The sequence below is a fragment of the Carassius gibelio genome, chromosome A1 (genome assembly GCF_023724105.1).
Source record: "Carassius gibelio isolate Cgi1373 ecotype wild population from Czech Republic chromosome A1, carGib1.2-hapl.c, whole genome shotgun sequence".
In the NCBI taxonomy this organism is placed as follows: domain Eukaryota; kingdom Metazoa; phylum Chordata; class Actinopteri; order Cypriniformes; family Cyprinidae; genus Carassius; species Carassius gibelio.
Genome location: NC_068371.1, coordinates 2,649,815 through 2,667,330, shown reverse-complemented (window position 1 = coordinate 2,667,330; position 17,516 = coordinate 2,649,815). Strand labels below are relative to the sequence as shown.

Below are 17,516 nucleotides of genomic sequence, written 5' to 3'. Positions count from 1 at the left end.
ATGAAAAAATAGTGTAATAATGGAACATTTATATAAGAATATCTCATACTGTATATTTTATAGTAATGTATGTTGATCTATAGTTTCTTGTGTTTTTGATTAATGTATAACATGTATGAAATAACAACGTATGAAAAAAAAAACTGTGGTCTCAGAGAACTCACTAAAATATAAAGTCCTCTACAGAAAAGTGTCGGGGTCCGAGGAGGATCCACGCGACGCGACGCGACCGAACTCAAGTAATTGTCGCGCTGCAGTGCGCTCGTCGGCCACTAGAGCGCGCACTTTCAGGAGGAGGCGCTGCTACTGAGAGAGCAAGAGAAAGAAGTGAAGCCAGGCAGGGAGCTCATCACAGCCAGCATGGCGAGCCAAAGGGACTCCACACACACTAAAACACGGATTAACGTCCTCCTGCGACTCCTACAGCTCTTCCTGCCGTACATTCAACACGGAGGAGCTCAGTTTGAAGGTGCGCGACCGCTCCGTCTCGATTCTTCAGTCCGCGAGCGAGTGCGAACATGTCGGAGGAACTGTCGAGGGCTGATTTGACAAGTACTCAAGTGCACTCGTTGTGCTAAAAGGGCACAGTAAACACTGTATCTACCCTAAACATTATCTGTTTCATGCGGGGTTTCATCCCTCTGTTTGCATGCATACGGATTTATGTTTTGATTCGAATCCGAAAGAAGACGTTTACGCTCTTTTTGGCCAGATATTCGATTTCCTGTGTCTATGCAATATGCTACATTGCTCATAAAGCTTCATACAGATGGTATTCAGATGCATTCTGTGGGAACTAAGCGTCTAGATGAGAGAACAGGGTTAATGCACATTTAAATGTCTTTCCAGATGCGTGCATTTGGGTTGTTGACACGGTGTGAGCTCGCGACTAAAATAACCCGTCCGTTCAATTTCACGCCTTTGTCATCCGCTGCTGCAAACACATCAGTTTGATCAGTTCATGCATGTATGCCGAGATGAGCCATGCACTAGTGTCATTTTCGGATTCCCCGTGTTTTCTGTCAAGAGACAGGATTGATGTCTGACGCATGTTGTTGTTGTTGTTATTGTCGCATGATTATTTATTTTTCTACACGCTCATGCCATTCTTTCCTCTTCAAGCTCTGACTCAGATGTCCGGCGTGGTTGAGGTTTGGCAGGCTGAGGACGCAGATTTCTTCATGCCATCGCAGGTACGTGATGCTCGAGCACAAAGACGTCATGCACTGGACGTTTTTATTGCAGCGAAACTTCACTTTGAGTGAGCACGCTTGTGTTTACGCGCGCGACGCGGTGCGCTGCTGTTGCATTAGCATAGGGTGCGAAAATCAAGACAAGGCTTTTCTGAGTATTATTTAGCATGCATTGATTTATGCACTTCTTACATGTGCAGGACGATTGTTTATTTAGGATATGGGCTCTTCACACTTTTTTAGTCTTTACCTCCTTTTATGTTTTGAAGTGCGATTTCTCTTTAAAATGCCTTTTGATAGACTAGCATCTTTAAGAAGTCGTTTTGGAAAAGGTTTAACTGGAATCCTTAAAGGCACAGTTCACTCACACTGCAAAAAAATACAAAATAATTAAAAAAAATAAACATTATTAAATCAAGATACATTTACGTGAAGCAAAAAGATTGAGATGTCAAGTCTTGTCAAAATGTTGTTCGTTTTTGCTTAACACAGAAAAAATATCTGTCAGTTGGCTGAGAATAATAATAATAATTAAAAAGCAAAGGCATGTTTCTTGCACCAGTGGCTAATATATATATATATATATATATATGTATATATATATATATATATATATATATATATATATATATATATATATATAGATTTCATGTTTTAAGCAAAAACTTACAACATTTTTGATAACGTTGTCTTTTTTTGGGGTGAACTGTCACTTTAAGTTGATGTCCGTGTCATTGTCATGACCTCTGTTTGACCTCATGGAATGTTATATTTAAAGTTTTGTGTTAATTAGTCTAATTATAAGCCATATGTGAGACAGGTTTATTATACTTAATAAAAGCTATAACTATAAACTTTTTTTTTTTACTTGAAATAAAAGCTAACTGATAGGAATGGTAATAATAACAATAAATAAAAATAGTAAGCATGTTTAAAGCCACACTAAAAAATATCATACCAAAATTGAATTATGGCTGACTCGTTTACTCCTTTAAAAAATAATAGTAACAAAAACAATTATTTATTATTATTAATATTTTAACTTATTTTATTTTGTTTATCTTGACTTACTAAAATAACTAAAAGTAAAGCTGAAATAACATAAAAAAGCTCCAATGATTTATATGAAAAATGAAAATATAAAAATGAATTGTATATAAATGGCACTAAAATAAGACTGTTTTGAGGCCCGTTCACTTGACATCGTAACATTCACACGAGTGTTGCTATCCAGACACAGTGATGTGAAGGTTAATATGATTAAACATTAATTGAATGAGATATTGTCTGTTGAACCCAACACCTGGCACATTTAGAAAGGTGTGCTTTTATTGTGGCAGTGGATGTGTTTGCTGATTACGATCAGGTTCACGAGACTAATTCAAGATTGATAAAGAGTTTTTTCATGTTTCCTTTGGGGCAGGAAGCTAATGCACGTCTTCACAGGTTAACAGACAGTTTTCAGCTTTAGTGGTTAACAGTTTTACGTAAGCAAACTTGTCTTAAGGCTTTAGAACGGCCACAATCAAATCAAAGGGGATGGAAATTCCATTTACACTTCTGCTTTTGTTTAAAGGGGCTTTGTTTGTTTGGTTGAGGCTAGTGGAGGTGTTCAAATGTCATTACATCAATCTGTACTAGTATTCATATGTAGTCAGCTTGATTCATGCCACATGGAAACGTCAGACTGAAACCGAACCATTGCTGACACATAAAAAAAAAAAAAATCATGGGGATTGACTTACTCTTTTAAAAACACACCGCCAGATCTGAGTAGGTTCTTTTCTAGTAAAAAAAAAAAATATATATATATATATATATAAAACAAAAAAATAGAAAAGGAATAATTCTATTTTTTTTATCGCCCTGCCACCTGTTCTCCACTGAAACAGTGTTTATATTAAAGGTAATAAAAACTTATATAGTAGAAGTAACCTGTTTCTGTCCATTATGCAAAAAGGGTCTCACGTTACAGTCTAACATTGTAACAATAAAATTAGAAAACAAAAATTGTGCTTTTTAAGCATAAGTTCAGTTCACTGAACTAAAAATTAAATTAAATAAACACAAGAGCACAGATTAATTTTATTTTTGATTACCCTAGTTCTGCTTTCTTCAGTAGAACAGTAAAGAAGATCCTTAGCTGAAACCGTGGTTTTTGGCGATTCGTTGGAATGTATGTCTGTAATGTATGTAAAAGCATATCAGGGAGCACAAAATTAATAGCCGTGCCTCATGATGATATATTGAGGTCTTATGAAGCGAAACAATCAGTCTGTGCAAGAAACTGACCATTAATTACATAATTATTACCTGTGATCCAAAGCTTCAGGCAAACGGTTCACTTTGTGAATGAATCATTCTTTTGAACTGGTTCTTTTTAGTGAACTGGTTCAACCTGTTCATCACATCAGACTGAAGTGACTGAATTGGTTTCACAGATCTACTCAATCAGTGTTACTTAATCAAGTTGCGATTATGTAAACAAACTATTGAATTGAACCGGTTTATTGAAATGAACCGTCCAAAAGAACCAGTTCACAGAAAAGGATCAGATTTGCACATTTGCCTGAGGCCAAGACTTACGGTTTCAGCTAAAGAGCATCTTTACTGTTCATCTGAAGAAAACATTCACATACATCTTGGATGGACTGAAGGATAGAAAATGACAAGCATGTTTTTATTTTTAGGTGAACTGTCCTTTTAAATGAGAAGGATATGGTTTGCTCATTCATGAATAAACTTTAAAAAAAAGTTGAGGTCAAATGCACAAACAGCTTTCTATTAAAAATCACCCAGCCCCATAAATATACTTGGATTCATTTGTAGTTAATAAAGATGTCAGGTGTGTTTTTTAGATTGATGAAGACTCATTGAAACTTGTTTTCAATAGGTCTGCATATTCATTCAATCAACCATTGGGTAAAATGTGTTCTTAACAGTCATTTTGACTCTATGCAACCAAGTGGCCTCTATTTTACATCCATTGCATGCCTAGAAGGCTGTAGTTGGATTTAGATTAGATTAGATTCAACTTTATTGTCATTATGCAGAGTGCTAATGAAATGCAATTCGTAAGGAAAACCTGTTTTAACAGTGCAGAGACACTTGTTAGGTAATCAAGCTTTCAAGGCTCTCAGTAAGATGTTATTTTGATAGATTTCCTATATTGTGCTGCAGGCGGTTTGTGGAACAGCATGGTTATGTGTCATAACGGCACAGTGTTTCCTTTCACTACTGTTCCATTAAAAACAAGGTCAGGTCAGATCTATTTAGACTCTGAACTTACATGTTTCTGTTTACACTTTGCTTTTTTATGTGATGCTTGCAGTTCAGTGCTAAATGAAGGAATGTTATGCATTAATGTTTTTTTTTTTTTTAAGAAGTCTCTTCTGCCCACCAAGGCAGCATTTATTTGATCAAAAATACAGTAAATAAAGTAAAAATCTGAAATATTTTTACTATTTAAAACATCTGTTTTCTGTGTGAATCTGTGTTAAAGTGTAATGTATTTCTGTGATGCTCCGCTGTATTTTCAGCATCATTCCTCCAGTCTTCAGTGTCACATGATCTTCAGAAATCAGAATAATATGATGATTTACTGCTCATGAAACATTTCTGATTATTATCAATGTTGAAACAATGCATAGCATAATATGTTTATTTATTTATTTTGAAAAACCATGAATCTGTGTTTTGTTTTTGTTTTTTACATTTTTTTATTATTATTATTATTTTTTTTATAACTGGCAAGTTCAAAAGAACATCATTTATTTGAAATGAAAAGCTTTTGTAAATTATAAATTGTTTTTATTGTTACATTTGAGAAGTGTGATGTGTCTTTGCTAGATAAAATTATATTTAAAATCTTTTGAACAGTAGTGTATGTGATTCTACTCCATAACTGTACTTAACGTAATAGTGCTGTTACCAACTAAACCAATTTTTTATTTTTTCTTCCAGGCAGAGGAGCAGCACAGTGAGAATGTTCCTCGAGAGGAGAGGTGAGAGTTTATCTTTAAACCAAAATCCCTTTTAGACTTCCCTGGAATATTTGACATTTTTCTTTATAACCATTGTTCAGGTGTGGTTGGTGAAAATATGTTGTTGTAAACCCTCAATTTGTTGTATGTAACATAGTTTGCTAAAAGATCATGTTCAAAACACAAAAGTTTTACCTGTTTAGTATCTCATATAGCAGTGGTTTTCAACCTGTGGTCCGCGGCCCCCTAGTGGGCCGCGGTGGTATTGCAGGTGGGCCGCCAATTATTTTCTGTTCATTTCCAGTCCATTCTAGGGCTGTGCGATTAAAAGAAAACGTCCTAAAATCACGATTTGAGCGTGCACATATGCCTAACTCCAGGTTCACACACTGTCTGTGATGCGCCTTTTTTCTGAGCCAATGTTGACGGATCAGAGCGTTCTCACTGCGGTAAAAGGCTAGAAATAAAAACGTGCGAAAATAATTCATGTCTAACACATGAGCATAGAGTGAATTTGTTAGTGAACAGGATGCAGTTTAAGTGAGAGGAGACACGTTTTAAGTGTGCACACTCTCTCCTCGCAAAGCAGCGTGTATCTGAGCAAGCACGACCGGTTTTGTGACAGAGCAAAGGAAATCTGCTGCGAACAGATAGATTCACACTCGTGCATTATTTTAATGTGCTTTCGCGTTATATTTATGCGCTCTCACTGCTGACCGCATACGCATACTGTATACACACTGCAAACACCTGAGGCACCGCTACAATTAATGAGCTCTATGAACAATGCATGGCAAAAAAGAAAAAAAAGTCCCTGTATACAGGATTTTTATTTATTTATTTATTTTGCCACAAGTCTATACATTTTTTTACATCTTCACTATAGTGATAATTTTGACTTATGTCTGTTCTAGAGATGTTACAACTTTTTGATAAAGCTCTGATTGGTTTTCTTTTGGAAATATGTTTCAAATTAATCCTGAATGCATTTATGACTGTAAAAGAACAATTGCAAAATTGATCAAAAAAATCGCGATAGTTTTTTTTTTTTTTTTTTTTGTCCATATCGCATAGCCCTAGTTTAATCAATAAATATAGTTTAAAATCTAGCTTCTGAGTACTAAGTTATTAACCCAACAATAGCAGGGTCAGTTAATTTTTTGAAGTGGGCCGCGCAAACATATGTGTTTGGTTGTGTGGGCCGCGAGTTGAAAAAGGTTGGGAACCACTGTCATATAGGTTTCTGGTGGTCTATTGTGTACATCTCCTAAACATTTATCTGAAGGGAAGACTGGTTTATATCAACAGTGCATGGAAAACTAAGCCCCCTGAGGACATAAGCTTTCTGTTTACTCTACATTTGTATTCATGTGCCTGAGATAAGCTAAGATCAACACACATTGTTTTATTAGTTTCATTTCAGTGGCAAGATATCAATAACAGCAGCTTATAAACAAAATTCCAGTGAATTCTATGGAGAAATATAAATTTTAGCAAAAGGCTTCAAGGCAACACACGTGTATTCCAGAAGAAAAAGAGCAGCATGTAACATGAGATATGAGAGTAAGTGGAGATGAGAAAAAAAGTTGGCACACATTACCGACGTACAAAGGATTTAAATTGCAAGTTTTATACATGTTTCGTCTTGTCTATTATTGCTTTGGCTTGGTGTAAACACAAAGGTACATTTTTGTATGCAATTATACAAACTGAAAAATATTTTTTATCCCATGTGTCTACTACATTGTGAATTTTACAGATGTCGATGCGGAAAGTCTTAGTGACTGGGAAAAAAGTTGAGATCTAACCATGTTAGATTCTTTAGGTCTCTAAAGACCTGACTATGTAGTAGCGATTGGCAAAACATATGCTAAAAATCTGAAAGTTATTTATCTGACTGCCACCAATGTGTAAGCAAGGAACTATCAAATATAACACAATTGATGTATGGAGTGCCACAGGGCTTTGTAATAGGTCCTCTTTTTTTTTTTTTTTTTTTTTTTATATGCCTCCTCTAGGAGACACTACACACATCAAAAAACATGATTTTCTTTAACCAATATGCTGATTAGCTCTATATTTAATTCTTTATTGATCAGCATTTTTTAAGTAGCTGCTGGTTATTTTAAAGACTTGCACCTTATGTCTGGGAGCAGCAGCATTTGGGACTTTTATTGAATGTTAAAATACCAAGTCCTTTTCAGGATATACAAGTAATTTGATCCACCACCCTTAAAAATAATTCATACTAAGTACAATTCTATGGTTCATAATAAGCAAAAGCATGTCAGACAGTTTATCTTGGAATTTACTTGGAAAATGTGTACATTGTAGTGCATGAACAAGTGTATAGTATTTTTTAATTTCTCAGTATGCGTTTTAGAAATTGCATTTACACCTTGATGTTTCCTTGCAACCTTTTTTTATGCAGTATACCATTTGCATAAAAATGGAAGCTAATACAGTGAATGTTGAGATTTGAGTTACATTTTTTCACTTAAATAGCAGGTGAAGAATGTGTTGACTTCATTAATTGGTGAATGCATGAAAAATATGCGGTCTCTTGAGCCAAGCCAGTTTTGAGATGGTTATTGCCACTATAAACTGTGGAATATTTGTGTATTTAATCATATTCAAAATAGCATCTTGTGGCAGTGCATGCAAATTTTGCTCACATTGGAACTTTTTCTATGTTTTCCCCTCTTCAATGTCTCTTTGCCACTTCCTCTCATGCTACCCGTCACCAACTCTGTAAATCTCATTCTGCTGTCGGCCCGTAGCAGATGTTTCATAGTTTAGATTGTCGCTTCATTGGTTTGACATGACCCGGGGTAACAGCATGCTCTGTGGTTAAGTCCTAATCAGAGACTATCACCAAGCACAATGACTGCTTTGAACACCGCAGCATCAACAAGAATCACTTCCTGTATCAATTGCAAAGTGCAGTTACATGGATGTTGAATGTCTATTAAAAAAACATTCAATGCAGGATATGAATGCTGTTTTTTTATTTTGGGTCAGACTCAGTTGTGCATTATATATGTTATTTTATTTGAATACATTTTATATAAAAGCATTGCACTTTTAAATAAAGCTGTGGGTGACCACTTCACTCTGATTGGTCCAAAGTGAGTTTTTGAATGAGCAGAAGTGACAAATTTGGAATAAATCTCTCCAGCAACCCGTCATACAATAGACACAGTCGTACTACTCATGTAGCTATATAATATAATATTTTGTTATGGCTAATAACTAATGTATGAGAGCACATTCTAAACATTTTATTTTTTGTATATTTGTTTATATAGTATATTTACGTGGGCTTGGATCGCCCTTTTAAACACTATTTTCAGGCTTGGGGAAAATGTAAGGAAATAACGAGGATTGAAATATAGTTAAAAGTTTGTAAATTTGTTAAACAGTGACACATTTTCTAAGCTTCATCAGCATTTGCCAAGATACTTAATAAACATGCTGAATAGTGGATGTGTCAAACTTTTTTTGTATATTTCTTGTTATGTACAGTTCCTGGAGAGCAACAGAATGCTCTTTCTACACATGCATGCATCACGCTTTGGGTGAATTCATGGAAGCAGTGTAGCAGTCTTTTGCGGAAGAGCAGAACAGCGCCATTGTGGGTTGTTTCGGGCTCAAGAATAGAGAAATGAAAGCCAAAAACATGCTATACTATAGGCTTTAAAACTCAGTTTCTAAATCTTTTACACTGATCTTTAAAAAATAAAATATGTGCACTGTAAATGCATAGGTTGTGCGGAGGCTATCTTGTAATGCATAACTCTACTGGTGTTTTAACGTCAGCAGGCATTGAGGCGTTATGATAGCATTAATGCAGTGTTAAGCAACAGAATGTGCATAGATGGGACAGAAGACTAGGGTGCATGATCCAAGATGCATGCTATTACACACGCACTGCATCAGTAGCAGGACATGGATTGCTTGCATTGTAATAAACTCCTGCAATGAATCATATTTATGCATGTTTGTGGTCAACTATTGTAAGTGTGTGTAATGCATTAAGCAATACTATATACTATATGACTATATATATACAAAAATGATTCAAACAACAGTCAAATGATTTGTGAAATGTGGAAATCTCACGCTACCAGTAATGGAGTGCATTACAGATTTACAGATTAATACAAAAATGTAGGAAGTTTTGTCAGAATTAATTTCAGGAAGTCATCTTAACATTTAGTCTGGGTTTTTATTTACAAGTGATCAGAACATTGTTTTTGGTGAATAGATCCACATCAAGATTAATAGTACAGTGAAGTAAAGACACTCTAATGAAGTACTCTAATGAAGTTGCCTAATTGTAGATCCTTCTTGATTGCTTTTATGCTGTTTGTCCACTGTTTTAAATCTTAGAACATTTGGGCACTTTCTGCAGTGCTTTCAGGATGTTTCACCGTGTTTATCACACAAGTAAAGTCCAGCTCATGTGATAATGCTTTGTTTTTATTAATTTTTTTGCATACAAGTTTCATGGTTGGGGCCAGTGATAGGGTTGCCAGGTCAGTACAAAACCAACCCAACTGCTATGCAAAACTATCTCAGTCGCGTTCTAGTTGAATTTGGCTATCAAATGTGGTTCACTTCAACTCACAGACTAATATATTAAAAGTAGCCCAATTATCCAGGAAAACTGTGGACTTCGCAACACTGATTCAATGCATTACTTACCATTTCTTTGAATTTATTAGTTAACATTACTAGGAATTAGAGTGAAAAATGTTAATTCCTACACATGTTCTTTTTAAATTATCATTTTAGCTCTCATCTGAACCTCCTTAGTTGCGAGTTTGTATCACACAATTTTGAGGATAAAAAGTCTAGATTGGATTTATTTTTTATTCAGTGCTGGAAACAGGTTTTGCATAGTTTTGCTGAGTTTTGGTTCAAATGTATTCATTCGAAAGCGTTGAATCTGACAACCAATAAAATTGGAGTCCATCAAAACTGACAACAAAATTTAAGTTTAACGTTGAATATAATCTAAATGTAATGATGAATGGTTTTGCTTTTGTCTTCAAAAGCTCAACTGACAAACATAAGAATGCATATATAAACAGATATTTTAATTAAAAACTTTTTGCCTTGGATCTTAATCTCGACATAACTTCTGGATGTATTTTTAATACATTTTTCCTATGTCTTAATGACTAATATCTGATTATTATATAAAGCAGCAGATTACTTTCTCTTTTTTTCTTCGTCTTTTATTTTTTGGAAATTGATTGAATGTTTGTTCAATCCATTTGAACAAACATTTGACTTGCAGAACATCCAAAACGAGAAGGATGACTAGAAAACACACTGCTGTGCTGACAGAACAGTGTAAAGAGATAGTTTACCCAAAAATGAATTCTGTCATCCTTTATTCACCCTCATGTTGATCCAAACCTGTATGACTTACTTTCTTCAGCTGAACACAGAAGAAGATATTTTGAACATGAACAAAGGCAATGGGGACCAGCAACAAACATTCTTCAAAATATCTTCTTTTGTACTCCACAGAAGAAACTGATACATGTTTGGAACGACTTGAAGGTGAATAATTGACAACAGAATTTTCATTTTTGAGTGAACTGTCCCTTTAAATGGTAAAAAATATTCCATACATTCACTGCATTTGGTTCAAAATATAAACAACACATTTTTCCAATGTTCTGGGAGGGTATGTGGTGTGATTTCATCTTTTAAAAAGATCATAGAAAGTTTTTCAAATGTGATTTTCATTAAGATGGATAATTAATTAAGACTTTTTTGGGGGGGGGGGTGTTGGCTCCTCCCCCTGCTCATCACAAGACTCTCAAACAGACCATAATATTCACACTGATCTAGGGATGTTCATTTCAGTTATTTTTTCCAAACTGACAACCGGTGCTCGTTAACCGGTTACTAACCGTTAACCGACAAGATTAGTTATTTAATTAAATAGAATGGATAGCTAAGTGTCTGTGACCCATTAAAAACACTAACATTTATTTCCTGGGAATTCATTTTACATGCGCTAAAAGCAGCAAACAACAGAACATGAGGATTCACATGGACTTCGTATCACCTCGCGCTTCAGCAAGCGGAGAAAAATATAAAGCTAGGCTATATATAGCCTAGGCCTATATATATACATATATATAACGAATATGCGCGAAAGGAAACAGACAGCAGAAAGCGGTATCCCATTTTCCTTTAGGTTTATTTTACAAAAGCACAATTTTTTTATTGTGAATGTTAGTAGGAAAAATTCCGGTGATTTTGTTGTATTACGTAGTTATTGGAATGTGACTGAAGCAGCTTACATAATAAATAATAATTTGGCATTCATATATAGGAATATGGAAACATTTTATTTTGTGTCGAATGAGAGACCCAACGTTAGTTTCAGTTTGGTTTTTAGCCTAAATTAATTCGTTTTCATTTTTTCGTTTATATTGCTATAGCTGCTGATATTTTTAATTCTTGTTATTTTCTTAATACTGTTGATTGAATGGATTTGTTGTGGAGAGAGCTATGTTTACAGTGTTTATAATGTTTGTAAACATTTAGAGTCAGCATTAGGCCTATTTCTGAATTAAGTAATACAATTTTACTTTTGCGAATTTTTTTTTTCTCTCTCTAAAAACCACACAATTGGTTTTTATGTATGGCGTATTTTAACCATGCAGCAATAAATTACTGAAAATAAATAAATAGCTTTTTAAACCGTTTAAATGATTGTATTAATCGGTCAAAATTCTTAACGATTAACCGGTTGAATTGAACATCCCTACACTAAGTTACAGCACAAATGGCTTTGAAACATTGAAACGCAAAGCTGAACTCAGATCAGCTACATTAGTGTCATTTCTACACTCCTAACCCCTGCATTATTCAAATTACTTACAACTTCCTGTTTCACCACACACAGGAAATGAGCACTACATTTCAAGCGTCAAATTTTTTTTCTTTTGTGATGGGAAGTGATGCTACTGGCAACAAAGTGTGAGAAATGTCTATTATTAGCTGTAAAGAAAAGCTGTTTTTTTTTTTTTTTTTTTTACTGTAAATTAACATTACAATTTTTTTTGTAACATTTCATACATTTAAAGTACATTTCTATACAGTTTGAAATAGTTCTGACATGCACAACTGTTAAAAGATTGGATCAAGTAAAATAATGTAACAAAATATTTGTAGTTTAAATAAATGTATCACGGTTTCCTCAAAAATAATAATAATAATAATAAATATTTTTAGAGCGGCAAATCATCATATTAAAATGATTTCTGATGATTATGTGACCCTGATGACTGGAGTAATGATGCTAAATAAGTACGCTTTGATAACTGAAATAAATTGTTAAAACAGATATTCACATAGAAAACTGCTAGTTGAAATTTAAATAATATTTCACAATTTTTACTGTTTTTAATGTATTTTTAGATCAGATAAATGCAGCATAGATTAGCAGAAGAGACATTTTTAAAAACATTAACTGATCCCAGACCTTTTAGCAGCAGTGTGCATCACAGTTAACCTTTTCATTTCACTGAACACAAGGTCATGATTTTCAATCACCAAAAGTCCCAAAACTTCTCAGAATAACTTCATAGACCTCTTTATTCACACTGTTCACCTGCTTCTTAGTATAGAGAGGTGTTAATAATTTGCTCTGCTTTGCCCTGCTGCCCACTTTAACTTCCTGTTGTTTTTAGTTTCCTGTCACTCTTTTGCACACTTGTTGTGTTGCAGCCTAGATTATGATTCTCTGGTGTTTGCTACATGGTTTTGATGTCTAAATTGTGCAACCTTACACGTTGCTAATTTTTTCTTTTCATGAAAGCTCATGTAGCTTTTCTCAGTCGTTCTCGAATGTTCACACTGAATCACATGATATTCTCTTGTAGCATAATAAGTGTAGTATGCAGGCATGCGTCTCTCAGGAGGAATGAAGTCATTCGCTGGGACTGCCAACAAACTGTGTGTGGCTTATTAACATTCATGCATGTGAAGCGATGACATTGTGTGATGAAGTCGGTTCCCTTTTTTGCCTTTTCGAACCAGTAAAATGTTGTCTCAGGGCAAAGTCTGGACACAGAACACCAGAATTAGTTCTTAACACTGATTTAAACCAGGATATTGCATAATGAGATCTTGATTTAACACAAATAGGGTTTAAAGTGCTAGGTTGCATAGTATTTCTCCCTAAGGCTGTGCACAAATTGTCGAATATTCAATTTATTATTAAAAAAAAATCTAAACAATATGCACATTTTACTGCAATTGCATTGCGGGCCGTAAATACAGACAATCCGTGATAAATTTCATGATTAAGTTTATTCAAGTTAAACCGAACTTTTATTTTGACGGGTTGCCGTGACTACCTTTAAGTTTCTGTTTGTAAATGATATTATATTTTTTGTTTACACACATTTTCAACCAAAAGAAAACCTTAAAAAATAGAAAACCTAGATATAATGTAACATTGTTGAATATTGTTGTTTAATGTTTAATCATGTCTAATTGTTCAGAAATGGTGATGTTATATTAAAATATTAGTTTGTTTTTATTTACGAGCCCAAATACTCAAATGCAATATTTTTTTTAAATCCTATCTCTGCTGAACAGTATGTATTATTACATGGGCGACATATTGTTATTTGTGACCCTGGACCACAAAACTAGTCTTTTGAAATCGAGACTTATACATCATCTAAAAAAATGAATAAATCATCTCTCTATTGATGTTTGGTTTGTTAGGATCAGACATTATTTGGTCGAGATACAACTATTAGAAAATCTGGAATCTGAGGGTGCGGAAAAAAATCTAAATATTGAGAAAATCATCTTTAAAATTGTCCAGATGAAGTTCTTAGCAATGCATATTACTAATCAAAAAAATCAGTTTTTATATATTTACGGTAGGAAATTTACAAAATATCTTCATGGAACATGATCTTTACTTAATATCCTAATGATTTTTGGCATTAAAGAAAAATCGATAATTTTGACCCATACAATGTTTTTTTTGGCTATTGCTACAAATATACCCCACAGACTTAAGACTGCTTTTGTGCTCCAGGGTCACATATGTTTTGCTCATTCAGTAAGTATGCTCTGTTCATTCCCTGCCTCCCAGAGAGCAGCGCTTAAACCTTCCTGGTGGTTTTGATTCTCAGTATTTTTTATGTAAAAAGCATCAATGTGCTTGACATGCAAATGTATTTCTCTCTTCTCTCCTCAGCACCTCGTTTTATATGCAGGAGATTCGGAGACCGCTCCAGTTTCAGCCGGCCACGCTGGACTTCGGACAACAGTAAGTGATTATATTTTATAAATCTTACAATCAATATCAGCAAATGCAATAACCGGCATGTTTTTAGTTTGTTTGTTACAAAAATGATTTAGATTGGACTAGTTTTGAGAAGCAATTGGGCAGGTTTTGTTTTGAAAACCCGGTGATCCTGACCGATTTTGTTTGCACAGTCCTATTTCGTTTTTTTGGCACAGCCCTATTTATGATTAAAAAATGTATTTCTTTAACTGATGTAATGTTGATATACCAACCTATTGAAGTTCTGAAATCTGTTTTGTATCGACACCGATAACCATCACAGTCGGGTGGTTAAGAAGAAACATTAGTTATTTCAAAGGAAAAACATAAAATCTAAAATGCAATGCAGGGAATTCTGGGAACGTCAATTTACAGTTTTTTTTTTCACTTCCAAAAACATTATTTTACCGTAAAATTGTCTGAAATGTCTATTACAGTTTTTTACCGTATATATTAGGGGAACTTACCGTTAACCATTTAAACGTTTTTTACTGTAGCATTTTCACAGTTTTTTACCGTTAAAATCACGGTAATTTTTACAGTGTGAGCTTATAAAGTATTACTTATTTTCAGAACTTAATAATATAAATTGTTATTTCTATATAAATAAAAAAAGTTTTAAAAGGTCTCTTTAAATCTATTTCACTCATTTCATGAATGCTCTTGAGAGGCTTTTCATCACTTGAATGTAGTGACCATGTAATTAAATCTAAAGATTCAGGTCACGCTGAATAAGAGAAATTTCATATGAAAAGAGTTTGAATCCCCAACATTTTTCACCAGAACAAAATTTACATTTAACAGTTATAATCTGAAGATTTCAGTTGTGCAGAAGGCTCGTCTTAACATGAAGTGTGTATTTAAACACTTGTCAAACTTGAAATACGAAGTAAGAGCGTGTGCACACAGGTCGATTATAAGTAGTGTAAGAGAAAAAGGTGTGCAATCATTTTAACATGTGATCACGGCCAGAGCTAGGGTTTGAAAAATAGCTCTTCGCTGGGGTTAAGATGTGCTATAATAACCCCTACAAAAACAACTCATTATATACGCCAAACACTTTAAAATACACAGACGTGTAGATGTGTGTGAAATATATGTCTCTGTTTATGGAGGGATGAACACTTAATCAAAATGCTTTACTATAGGTTAGGGGTGGATAATTTTATCAGTTGTTTATTATTTATGCAATAATAAATAGCATATAAATCTTCATGGATAGTCTTTGCATTTTTTTTATTTTACTCTGTAACCTGCTTGTCCTTCAGATCTGTGTATTAGTGTTAAATGCTGCTGTTTTTGATAGTGTTGATAATGTTTCTGATAGATAATATTATTATTATTTTTGTAGTGTTAGCCTTACTGAATATTGTATCATGTCTGCAGTAAACTGTCAAATAACCAATAACCTTTGATTACTGTCAGATGCACTGCATGATATTTCTATAAAAAAAGGAAAATAATAATTATGAAATTATTTGCTAATATGATAAAGATATCGCTTACCCTAAAATTAACTTCAACTTTCTAAAATGTCAAATTAAGTAGAAAAGAAATGTCCAAAGACACGTATAACAGCTGGATCTGGCAACACAGTTGAGGCAAATAAGTTATTCAGAGAACAAATTTTATTTTTTAACATTAAACATTTACCAAGGTCTTGACCTCGGTGACCTTGTAGCTTTTTACGGTCATGCATGTGATGCCAAATTTATCATGAAATCCTATGTGTAGCACAAATTGTTGAAATGGTTACATGTCATATAATATTTATGATGTAATATAATATATCATGACACACACACACACACACACATACATACACACACTATCTCTGTGTTTTTATGACTAAAATCCAATGCACACATCCATTGTTGAAGTTTAATTTGGTATTTTTGATCCAATAAGGACTAAATGAGCAAATAACAATATAATTTTATTTATTTATTTGTATGCATGTTATATATGTTCATCAATATTATGTCCTAATTAATAATAGTTATTATATCTACTATTATTATAATTATTTCTGCCATAATATTTCTTAGTAATGCCAGTTATATTATAAATTAAACTGAAATGAATTTTTCTGTGATGCATTAATATGTTTTGTTTACAGAAATGCCAGAAATGAAATATAAGTTTTTTTCTTTTAGCCAAAAGACTAAAATAACATTTCAGTTATTAAATTTGGAGAACTGGGTCATCAAACTTGCAATGCTGTTCAGATTATAATGTCCTCAGGTCGTGGTAAAGTTCTCGCTGCGAGTTAACTCTTGATATTTCCGATTTTACATATTGCTTCACTAGCATCATTTTTTGCTGATATGCATTGTGTAAAAACATGCAAAACTCTTAATTGGAGAAGCGGTAATTAAACACAAGTTGCAATTTCGGCTGAAAGTTCAATGCATCACTATTGTAAATTAAATGTGATTTAAACAGTCCACTTGTTTTCTTTATTTATGCATTTTATTACTACCTTTTTAATATCTAGTTTCAATGTTTTAAAAGTTGAGTAATTGTCCATAAAGCTTTTGGGTGCTATTCTTTCCGTAAAGAACCAATAGCTGGCAAGTTGTTAAATGTAGTCTGTTGTTTAGCAGTGTTGAGTTTTAATAAGCTGTAGCATGTCTGGTCGGACACACATGAAAACTTAAGATTTAGGTGTTTTATTGGCTGCCGTGTTTTACGTGCTGATGTTTCCTCACCTCTTTTGAAGTGAAACCTTTGACCACAGGAACATTGCAAGATAAAGAGCCGAGCTGCTAAGCTTGTGGTCAGATTCAGCTTTGAAAGGCCAGCCCGAGTCTTTTAATAGACGTATGTGGCTACGAGTGACATTTACTTTCGTCTCTGCTGAAGTGTTGTAACACTGCTCTCGTTTGGGGAAGTGTGAGCTCTGTGAGAGTCTGGAGACATCGACGAATGATCGCCTTTTGAGCACGGTTATGTTTTAAGGCACCAAACTTCATATTAGCATCATTTAGACCTGGGGTT

General features: G+C 34.0%; 1 protein-coding gene across 4 annotated transcripts in view; it reads left to right on the top strand.

Moving 5' to 3' along the window:
* The first annotated feature begins 288 nt into the window (after nucleotides 1-288).
* LOC127953045 (transmembrane protein 131-like) overlaps nucleotides 289-17,516 on the top strand; it is a 38,371-nt gene continuing 21,143 nt past the window's right edge. For 3 of the 4 annotated variants that reach the window (XM_052552049.1, XM_052552136.1, XM_052551970.1), the window contains exons 1-4: nucleotides 290-469; nucleotides 1,123-1,193; nucleotides 5,157-5,197; nucleotides 14,427-14,498. In XM_052552049.1, coding sequence (XP_052408009.1) covers nucleotides 361-469; nucleotides 1,123-1,193; nucleotides 5,157-5,197; nucleotides 14,427-14,498 — 293 coding nt within the window. In that variant the 5' untranslated portion in view covers nucleotides 290-360. Of the gene's footprint in view, nucleotides 470-1,122; nucleotides 1,194-5,156; nucleotides 5,198-14,426; nucleotides 14,499-17,516 lie in introns of all 4 variants that reach the window. The other variant, XM_052552201.1, reaches the window with a different exon arrangement.